Genomic DNA, 10,925 nt, shown 5'->3' with positions numbered 1-10,925 from the left:
TTTCTGTACTATGTTCAATGGGTTAACAAGTAAAATCCTTATGTTTTAGTGTTTGAAAACCTTGGAGTCACAGGATTTAAAACAGATATTAAGAACTGGTTTTACTAACTATGTATGAATTGCTGCTTAAGTTGTTGAAGGTTTCCTGGAGTGCCATAAATATTTACCTAAGAACCAGACACCATAACACTCCTCAGGGCTTGTTTGAATACACAAAATAGACTGAGTTTGGCTCTGCACTTCTGCAGAACTCCATTTATCCCTGCAGGGTGTTTGCCATGACAGTGAATCTCTGTTTCAGACTCTCCCTTTTCTGCTTTAAGTCCTCGTCTATGTCCCTCGCTTCTTTTAAGATTCCTTCCAGTTCCTGGACACAAGAAGCCTCCATCGCTGCTGTCTCACTTAAGTGAAAAAAACTGTTGTTAAAAGCTGCTTTTATGCTTTTCTTAAAAACATCTTGTCCACTAATACTCAGTTCCATCTTGTCTAGAGAAGTTAGAAAGAAGCTGTACAAATAGCACAAGGTTAACTTGCCTTATAATGTTAGCATATTTTGATAACAAGGTCATAATTTCTTTGCTCATCTCTGCGAAAAGAAAAAAAAAAGGCAATTCTATTTAAATATCTGAGCGGATCTCAACATAAATTAAGTAATTACACACTTACTTTCAGTATATTTAATACGTCACCGTTTAAAACTTTTTCCAGTGGTTCAGTGTCGTAAAGGGACTGCGAGTCCTCAGAAAGAGCCAAATCTGTTTTGTCAGGGAAGGACAGCTGAGGATTTTCTGACGCTGCGTTCTAATAACAGAACACATTAAAAAAAATACGGCTTCTAGGACTCAAAACGAGCTTTGGCACGGAGTTTAACTGAGGGAAGGAAGAGGTTTAAAAAGATCTCGAGAGAAGTGTATTTAGAGAAAATGCAAGCGGTGTTGGCTTCAGGGCATCACGAACAGGCACAGCATCTCGGGCAGTGGGTGGGAAGTACCAGCGTGAGATCTCTGTAAATATATACGTACTTTTTTATACATACACTGATATACATACTGTATATGTGTGTGTGTGTGTATATCTATGTATTTATAGATATACATATATATCAGTAAAAGCCAGCGTATTTCAGCAGCTCACTCTCAAAACATTCCACATAACTGCGTCTCAGTGCACGCCCAGTTCTGTTCGTCTTCAGACACTTAGGGAAGCTGCGGTTTCCTTAGACAAGAAAGTCATACCTGGTTCCCCAAACCTCCACGAAGTTACGTGGAGCTCTGTGCCCTCCCTCCGGGCCAGGAATCCAGAGCAGGACATGGAATGAGGGTCCAGGTCCTCCCTCCCTGCCTGCCTCAGCCCCGCTCACCTCCATCCTTTGACGTTTACTCCCACTCTCGTCAGATTTTTGCGCGTTGCTCGCCATCGCTGCCTGACAAAGAGCAGGGGGTGTTTGCTGAGCCGTCACCCCGTGCGCCTGGGGGGGATATTTATGCAAAATCGTGTAAAACCCGCAGCGCTCACCTCTGCGAAGGAGCTCTCCTCCCCGCCCAGGGGCAGCGCCTCAGGGCGCCCTGAGGGGCTGGAGGCGGCGGGGGCAGGTCCGGGGGTGTCCCGGCACGGCCTGGGGTGCCTGGAATCCATAGCCAAGGGCATTTATCCCTTTCCCGGTCCCCTCCTGCCCAGGAGGACCACGGGCACCCTCAGACAGGCGCCTTCCCCTCCGGCTCTGGGCGGGCCCTGGGCAGGGAATGGCTCGTGAGGGCCGGCCGTGAGGGCACGGGGCGAGGGACAGGGGCAGGGGGACAAGGACAGGGGATGGGCAGGGATGGGGGCAGGAGATGGGACAAAGGGATGGGGACAAGGGATGGACAAGGACAGGGATGGGACAGGGGGAGATGGACAGGGGATGGGGACAAGGATGGGGACAAGGGATGGGGACAAGGACAGGGGATGGGGACAGGGGATGAGGACAAGGACAGGGGACAAGGGATGGGGACAGGGGATGCCCCACTCCCCTCAGGGCTGGCAGCACCCCCAGAGCTCCTGCCCAGGCTCCGGAGCGGCTCCTGCCGTCCCCATCCCTGCCGAATTCAAGATTATTCTACCCGAAGTCACTCGAACATCGAGCTGGCCCCCCAGATAACGTGTTCCGTCTCCTCTAACCCGGTCCCAAGTCCCTGCAGCACCTGAAACGCCGGACGGATCATCCTGGATCCGCCTCAAAACTCAAGCCACTGATCAGTAAAACCCGAGATAGCAGTCACTAAAATGAGCAACACCGCCAAAAACGCACAACTGCCGAGACCAGCTCTTTTCTTCCTCAAAGGGTTTCTCTACAGTGAAAGAAATAAATTATTTAACGATTTGAAGTCATGTTGGAGTGAAGTAAATCTTGTCTCTGGGTTGTTTTGCTGTCTTTCTGTAGTTTGGGTTTTTTTGTGGTTTTTTTTTTTAAATATCTCTAATTTCTTTTTTTAAGAACGGAAGGATCTTAATCTCACATATGTTATCTGATTAGGCTCTGAAATTAAGATCTCGGTACAAGAAATTAAACTGCTGAAAGAACGAGAACTAAATACTTCCCCAAAGTAGAAACAATATTCAATATGCTGACACAGCCCAATTCACTTATTCTCAGACATTTTATAGATATTTATGTTATTAGCGATACTCTCTAAACATTATGAAAAAGATATGATAGATTGGGCTTAGAATTTGGCCTTAAGGTGTTTATTTCACTGGGTTATCATTAGTAGGTTAAGATATTTTTATTAACTGACCATGTGAATTAGAAGAAATAAAACATCTGAATTTTCTTTACCGCTTTCAGTATGTTATGGATGTGATAGTCTATGGAGAAACCTCAGTCTAAATATAAAATAAATTAAAAAATTATCTAAGGTGTGAGAGTTAACTCTTACTGGAGTTCCACATCCTTCAAGATTGGAGAAAAATCAGTGAAGTGATTACTCTCATAATAGTTCCAGTTCCCTTATTATTGGAGATATTAAATGCCAGGAGAAATGAAAGCTTAAATCTTATCACAGAAGCCATTGTTTGAGTTAGAGTCTGGTCCTTAATAAATGCAAATATTTACAGAGGAAGAGAAGGGAACGCCTTTTATTCAGTGTGCTAAATGACCTTATTGATTTTTAGGCTCTCAAAGGCTGACAAAAAAGACCAAATCCTCCTTCCTGATAGTTTAGTATGTAATATCAATAGACCAAAAATATTAGTGCCAGCAGTTAGTACAAAGTAAATAATATTGGCTGACTGGCATTGCTTTTGCCAAATATAATATTATTTAATGTTTCATTAGTTATCTGAACGTGTATTTAAACTTAATGAGAAAAAAAATGGCTAAATGATAAATTATTGATACAGCATCTTTTTTTTTTTATTCTTTTGCAGTGAAATGAAAAGTATCTGGGAATGAGAATCACCCAAATGGGGAACTGCCCTGAATAAAGCTCTGGTGCCCAAATTTTCAAAAAATATTAAAAGTCAATTGGAGTGAATAAAAGAAATGTGAATATTATTTTGAAACAGAAAAAAATTATTCAGAGGAAGAAACTTAAAAAGGCTGAACTGTTTATTTTAATTGAAAGAGACCAAGAGGCATTTTGATCCCACTTGCAGAAAGGAACTATTTGTTACGAAATGTCTATCGGGAAAAAGTACAGAAATGGGTGACCAGAAACAGAAGCCAGTTAAATTTAGAAAGATATATATTTTATTTTTTTTTCTCCTGTTAGAACCAACCATTCAAACAACACACCAAGGGGTATAGTGGAATTACAGCTGCTGTATATAGAAATCAGCTAATTGAGATCCAAATTAAATTTGGATCTCCCTGGGATGCAGATTTAGGTAAACACAACTGTAACAAAACAGGAGCTTGAAAAGGAATGATACAACTTTGATGTCCTGCTGGAATTCAGGGAGTGTCTGTAAATAGGGATATATATTTATTATTTGAAACAGCAGTTACCAAAAATGTATTTTTCCTTGTTTGTCTCTGGCAAACAGGAGGTTTTACTCCGTTGGAATTAATAAGTCCTTTGGAATTAATGTCATCAGTTTCTCGGAACGAGTTTAAAGGAAGCACGTCAGTTCTGCAGTTGGTTTTTATGCTGGACGGTAAACCTATCCAAACCCACAGTTATTAGTAAAACAGCATGTTAATCTTTATGGCTATCATTTCAGATGAGATTGGAAGCGTGCCCTTGAGCTAGAATTACCTGCCTATTTTTATCAGATGGATATTAAAGCATTCCTACCTTTATTTTTCCCCCTCTCCAAGGGCAGTAACAGGCACGTGGGAAGGTGAGGGAGTGTCTTGGGGTCTTAGCTACATAAGTAAGTCCAAGGGAGGATTTTAGGCGCCTCTTCTGGGATAATCTCTCGCTTCCCTCCATCACTTGCTGCCTTTCGGGGTTTTGTGGGTGTTTTTTTCATCCCTACAAGTTCAGCCTCTCCCATTTACCCATGGAGCTGCACGGCCGAGCGCCCTCCTGCCTGGCTAAGAATCATCATCACAAACAGAAAAATCGAGGCACGGGGATTTCCACCAGCGCCACCAAGTTCTACAAACTTGAACCCCCAAAAAACATCGGTTTATTGCTCACTCCCAAAGCCGCGTTTCCTGGTTTTTTAGGGCCTTAATTATCCCACCAGCCCGCGGTGGTGGGCACTGCAGTTACCGCAGCCTTGCTTGCTCCGGAGCCCCCAGGGCAGCACATCTGGGGGGACAAGGAGGGGTTAACCCTAAAGAGGCGCCCGGACTCCCGCCCTGGAGCTGGGTGTGTTGGAAGGGATGCCAGGCGAGGTGCCCGCGGTGCCGATGTTATCCAGAGCCACCACACGCGATCTTTCCAATCCCAAACCGGTTTCCCGCCAGGGCGGGCGCGGCGTTTCCGGGCGGCGTGCGGGGAAGGGGAAGCCGGGATGGGGAAGCCGGGGATGGGGAAACGGGGATGGGAAGCCGGGGATGGGAAGCGGGGATGGGGAAGCGGGGATGGCGGTACCTGTTTCCAAACCTCCCGGACCGGCTGGTGCGGGGCCAGGCAGGGCTGGCTGACATCACGGGAGCGCATCCAGCCTTCCCCACCGCCCCCATTTGCCATATGTGCCGTGTCCCCGGCGAGGGAAATGCCGCGCCACAAACGCAGACGTCGGCAGATATCCTGGGAACGCCGCCCAGCCTTCTCCTCTGGCAGAGCTCGCTTTAAGCTCTCCCTCGTCGCTCTGTCTCCTCGTGTCCCCGCCGTGCACGCCTCTCCTCTCTCTCTAGAGCCCGGCCCTCGGGTCCGCGGATTCTCCGATCCGGTGCTGTCTCGTGTCCCGCGTCCCCGCCCTCCGCCCGTTTGTCCGGCTCCCACTCAATTCGCCCGCAAGCTCGCCTTTATATATATCTTTTGATCAACCCCGGGCTCTGCTGCCCATCATTCGCCCGCCAGCTCGCCGAGGAGACTGCAGGGATCACCCCGGGCTCTGCTCCATCATTCGCCCCGCAGCTCGCCGAGGAGGACTGCGCACCGCTCTCTGCTCCCATCATTCGCCCGCAGCTCGCCGAGGAGACTGCAGGGATCACCGCGGGCTCTGCTCCCATCATTCGCCCGCAGCTCGCCCAGGAGACTGCAGGGATCACCGCGGGCTCTGCTGCCACCCACGCTGAGCTTCTCCCGCCCCGCAATCCCGCTTTTCCACAGGGTGAGTCATTCCACGCCACCTCGAACAGTCACCTAAAAACTTTCAGCCTTTCAAGCCTCCTCTTTTTACTGCGTCACGGTTGGACTTGATGATGCTGGAGGTCTTTTCCAGCCTTAATGATTCTGTGATTCCCATTCAGTGATCAATGGGAGAAGCGCAGCCCCTTTACGTGTTTTACCCACTAAACCAAGGGCCTCAAATCACTAAGTCCTGCCTACCCCTTCCCCTCACTCCTGCCTACCCCTTCCCCTCGGCTCCAGAATAACAGAGCAGTCCTTGGCTTGGTGGTTAATTCGCTGTGGATGAGGCTTGCAGGGTTTGGTGTTGGGGTGTCTCGTTTCTAAGGCGCTAATGTTTGCAAACAAAGATGCAGCGAACCTGGGTGTCTCTTCTGCACAAACTATAGACCATTAGGGTTTTTTATAAGAAGGAGGATAAGAAAAAAATCACTCTCAAATACGTACTTAAAAGTGCTTTACTGAAGGGACAAGGAAATTCCCCAGTCCCTGTGGCTGATGGGTGTGTGCAAGTTGATATTGCTCAGCTTCTTTGTATAGAAGATCTTTCTGGAGTGATGAAAAAGCTTTGGAAGGACGCCGGATATTCTGATTGCACAATGAAGCGCCAGTGCAAGAGCCGGATCTTCCTACTGTTCTCCTGGGTTTAATGCATTTATTTAGTGCAAGGGATATGAATAAAGCTAAAACCCTGGCGCAGGGAGGTTTGCAAGCAGCAGGTTGGGGTGCAGGTTGAAGTGGAGGTTGAGCTCTGGGTGGGAGCCCAGGACAAGAGGCTGTGAATTGCCACACCTTTGGTTGACAAAGGGCTTGAAGAAGGAGAGAACAGCCAGGGATAGTCCCAGCAGTGAACTTCTCTGGCCTGGGGAATGTGGCTGCCAGGGAATCTCCTGAATGGTCAGACTGAGTCACTTCGTTAACACCAATTATTCTTCCAGAATCCCTGGTTGTATGTTGGCATTAGAGGCAGAGTGCAGCCCTGGATCAGTTCTAATTACCCCTGAAGTGTTTAAGAAGGGCTGGAACCTCTCAGGTGCAGAAGTTGACTGGTCTTCAATGATTAGTTCAGGGTTTGTTGGATTTTGTTTGGGGTTTTTTTGTAATAAAATGATTGTTGTTATTCCTAAGGGAAATATATCCTTTCCTCTTCTCTGTGTCACTCTTGAAAGAGAATAGCTGTGAAATCAAGATCAGAATTCAAGTTGAGATAAAACACCATAAGCAAATCAATGGTACTGCAAAATAAATTCCATTCAAACTTCCCTAATCTAATGAGTACACTTAGACAATATTTTTAGAAAAACAGGATATAGTATACGTGCTCAGTAAAGCAGAATATTTATCTTGCCAACTAGAGAACTGTCTCAACTTATAATAGTAACAAGGCAGTTAACTATTCCGCAGCTCACAACTCCCCAGTCCCAACAAAGCATTAGCTATAATATATGAAAAGTACAATATATATTTTGACGAGTAAATTTTACCATTTCTTATTTATTACACTAAGAACCTCCACAATTCCAACTCCAGGTGCCAAAGACACAGGCCTTTGTAGGGGCAGTCACAGGGGGAACTAAGTTTTGGGTATTTTGGAAGTTCGGTCTTTCCTAGGGGAAGTCTGTGGGGATTTAGGTTTATAAAGAAGCATTGTGCTTAACTCTGAACCCTCTCCCTGCACCTCTGGCAGGGTGAAGATGAGTGCTGACGAGATCCTGGTGCGTGCAGCAAAACTTGGAAAAAACCTCTGCCTCTATTTTATTGGTAATTATTATCTGTGAAGCAGTGAATAACCTTTCCTGCTTGAATACTGATTTAATGCAAGTAATTTGTTGGTCTGATTTCAGCTAATTTTGCCATAAGCTTCAGTTTTAAGTGTTGTAAAGGACACTCAGAAAGTTGGAATACTGTGGGGTGGGCTTGGAGTAAGGGAATAAATTCCAGTCCTACAAAGTCAGTTAGAAAACAGTTTCTTCTTTAAAAGCAATTAGATTCTTGTCCTTTTGCTCACTCAGAATGAAGGTTCTGATTAAAACAAAAATCCTCATGCAATTATTCCTCAGTTACAGGCATAAACAGACCTGTTCACCCTTAAATAACCCTAAACCATTTTGCATACCTCTGGTTTGGTGGTAACTGCAGTTCTCAAATGACTGATGTTTTCATCATCGCCATGAATTTGTCTGGCTCACAAATAAAACCACTCTCTGTAGTGACACCAGCTCAGCCTGGGGAGTGCAACTGGGAACACGTAGGTGGCTGCCTGGCTCTCAGCCTTGCCTGGGTGGAAAGTGGTTTCTTTTGTGGGGGCAGAGATTAATCTTGTTTTTCCTTTCCTTTTTTTTTCTTTTCTCGTCGCTCACTCGGGACCAAGACGACGATGGTAAGCTGAGAGCTCATCATTTGTAACTTCACCACCAGTTTTACATGAACTAACCTGCTGGTGTTTTACTAACCCACAGATGCTCTGTGTGTGCCTTAGAGGACAAGTTTCAAACTTGGCTACTGCAGGAAAAAGAGAGCTACAGCTGCCCTGCTCCTTCTTGGAGCTCGTGTTGCTTGAATTCCTCCTGGGGTGCAGGGCAGTGCCCTCCCTGACAGCACCTTTTCATGCCATTCTAATTGCTGGGCAAAAGACAGAACTGTTGCATCTGAATTCTCACCAACAGGCACAGCAGCTTCTCTTGCTCAGATATAAATATTGCTGTATTCTGGGAAATCCTGGGTTGCCACAAGCCAGAGGTGGAAAGAATGACACGGCCTTCTTTTGTTTGAGGTTGTCATTCTAAGAACTCATCACACATGATGTCCTTAACAACAGGAACAAACTCACAGGGAGCTGTCAGAGCTGAGGGGACTACAGCTGAAATACTAAGAAATCTTCCTTGTTATCTCCACAGAGCTGGAATGTGATGCCCTTTGCAAGGAAAAGGCTCTGCACAGAGTCCTTCGGAACGTGAACAGCCAGTTGCTGGTGGTTCGCCCAGATCTCAACCTGGCAGCCTTTGAGGATGTGACAGACCAGGAGATGCAATCTGGTACCTGTGCCCACTGCACTGCTCCTTTACTCTGCAGGGGGGTTTGTTCTTTCCATCACTGACTCTAAAAGATGAGGCTGAGAGTAAGGACTTAAACTTCGTTTGTAAGAATGAAGATGAGCCAAGAGAGCTGAAATTTTGTGTCTTGTGCATTGAGAAGGATGAGGTTCCTGGATTAGGCTGAGCCTGCAGTGTGTCACAAACAGAAAAAGGACTGTTAAGAGCTTTGGTTAGCTCTGATCGCAGAATTATTATTTTTTATGTTGGGTTACGGAAAGTAATTTTAAAATTTAAACAGTGTATTAGCACTAGAAGTTCTTACTTTCTTGTAACAGTAGTAGTTAACAATATACTTACAGTTTTGGCTTTGATTTTTTTGGGGGTGTTTCAGCAATTTATTCAGACCTGTATTTGTTGCACATATTTATTTATGAGTCCCAAGTCCTGGCTCTTGTATCAGGAAGATTATCCAGGGAAGGCAGCCAGCAGTTGCCAGTGGAATGTAAGATATAACGAGGTGGTTGCAGCTCTCTCCTGAGCACACTATTAATAATAAACCATTTTTACTCAGGCCAAGGGATGCACTTCACCATCCACTGCTACAAAAGCACCACCCCTGCAGCAGGGCTGCCTGTTGCCTTCAGTGTGCAGATAGAAGGCAGAAGTTATTACATGTGCTGTGAGAAGGAACGTGGGGAAATGCTCGTTCGATTCAAGGTGAGCCTCTGCCTCCCACGCCTGCTCTGCCTGTCGGGGCAAACTGAACACCCAGACCTGGCAGAGCTGCAGCAGAACTGCTCAGCTCCTGTGCTGGCACTAACACCTTCCCTTCTTCTTCCTCAGGAGGGAGAAGTTCCCAAAGACATTCCTGGTGAAAGCAACATCATCTTTTTCAAAAAGACGTTTACGTCGAGTTGCTCCAGAGCATTTAAGTTCGAATACTCACTGGCAGAAGGAATGTTCTTGGCCTTTAAGGAAGAAGGCTGCTTAAGAAAATTAATCCTAAAGAAATTGTCAGGAAAAGATGGAGTGGATGAAACCATGAAGATAAATTTATCTGAATTCAGTCAAAATTAAAGGCACAACCTATGATGACAGACTTCCAACAGTTTTAAAATATATTTTGGCTTTTTATAAAAGAAACTTCAGTCTTTCTTTATCCAAAACAAGCCAGTTTTCTGTTTTAACTACCCTAAGTCAGTACTTTTAAAAGAAATAAACATTTAAAATAATAAATGCAAGTTTTTGACAAAAAAAGAAGCAGAAGAGTGTTTTCTAGTCAGGTAGAAGAAAATTACACAATGAGGAAACAACAATGTGAATTTGATCCCTAAAATCTTTAATGCTTGTTGAGCTAATTGAATGAGGTACCTCAGAGATGCAGGGGACCTGTTTGAGGGAGGGAGGGAAAAACACTTAAAATAACAGATTTCATAGCAGTACCTGGTCAAAAAACACTTGGAGTGCCTTTGTTTTGCATCAGAATTATTTCCTGAGTGTCTTCATCCATCTCAGCTACACAGGGACATTCTTCTCCAGGTACCACAAGAATTAAGAGCAAAAGTTAACAGCAGTTCCAGGGGTTTGATTGAGTTTCCAGAGGCCTGAGGAACACAGGAGACTCAGGGAGGAAGGTGTGTTCGTACCCTTTTCACTCTGCTCTCAGAGCTGCCACCCCTGACATGGGAGAGCTGGACTAAAACATTCCAGAGCTCTTAGATAAATAATTTCTCATATAATTATCTTAAACCACCACCACATGCAGATACACCCTGGGTTTGGGCTCAGAATGGGAAATATCAAACACTTTCTACGATATAAACTCCCACTGTTCCCTGGGACTTTCCCGTGACTCAGATCTGTACCTTCCTCAGTTGTGACAAAATAATGATTGTTATGTTGGTGTTTAAACCAGACCACAGCAGGCAAAGCACCCAGCTCGTTCTCACCACAAGACTGAAAAAACTTGGCCAGTTACCTGCTTTTACCTATGATTGCACAAGTAAGCAACTAACTATCTAACTAAAATTAACAGTCCAGATTAAAAAACAACAATCAAATCAAAAAGTCTTGTAGAATTTAAACAGAACTTGGGCATTATTGCATAATCAGCCTGATGGCAGCACAGAATTCTCTTCCTCTTACCGTTAATAGTGCCACAAATGTA

At 45.1% G+C, this 10,925-nt stretch overlaps 2 protein-coding genes across 2 annotated transcripts; one reads left to right on the top strand and one right to left on the bottom strand.

Moving 5' to 3' along the window:
* Window positions 1-253: 253 nt before the first annotated feature.
* On the bottom strand, window positions 254-1,770 carry TEX12 (testis expressed 12). Its single transcript, XM_008928939.3, has 5 exons — window positions 1,516-1,770; window positions 1,361-1,423; window positions 690-801; window positions 535-586; window positions 254-401 (listed from the first exon to the last, which is right to left on the bottom strand). The coding sequence occupies exons 1-5, from the start codon at window positions 1,645-1,647 to the stop codon at window positions 257-259; spliced, it is 504 nt and encodes a 167-aa protein (XP_008927187.2). The 5' UTR covers window positions 1,648-1,770; the 3' UTR covers window positions 254-256.
* A 3,855-nt stretch (window positions 1,771-5,625) lies between these two features.
* IL18 (interleukin 18) lies at window positions 5,626-9,955 on the top strand. Its single transcript, XM_008928900.2, has 6 exons — window positions 5,626-5,706; window positions 7,411-7,484; window positions 8,095-8,103; window positions 8,621-8,758; window positions 9,330-9,475; window positions 9,602-9,955. The coding sequence occupies exons 2-6, from the start codon at window positions 7,418-7,420 to the stop codon at window positions 9,833-9,835; spliced, it is 594 nt and encodes a 197-aa protein (XP_008927148.1). The 5' UTR covers window positions 5,626-5,706; window positions 7,411-7,417; the 3' UTR covers window positions 9,836-9,955.
* The last annotated feature ends 970 nt before the right edge of the window (window positions 9,956-10,925 follow it).

The sequence above is a fragment of the Manacus vitellinus genome, unplaced genomic scaffold (genome assembly GCF_001715985.3).
Source record: "Manacus vitellinus isolate BGI_N305 unplaced genomic scaffold, ASM171598v3 scaffold_41_pilon, whole genome shotgun sequence".
Taxonomy (NCBI): Eukaryota; Metazoa; Chordata; class Aves; order Passeriformes; family Pipridae; genus Manacus; species Manacus vitellinus.
The sequence above is the reverse complement of the archived record's forward strand: the minus strand, read 5'-3'. Positions and strand labels throughout refer to the sequence as shown.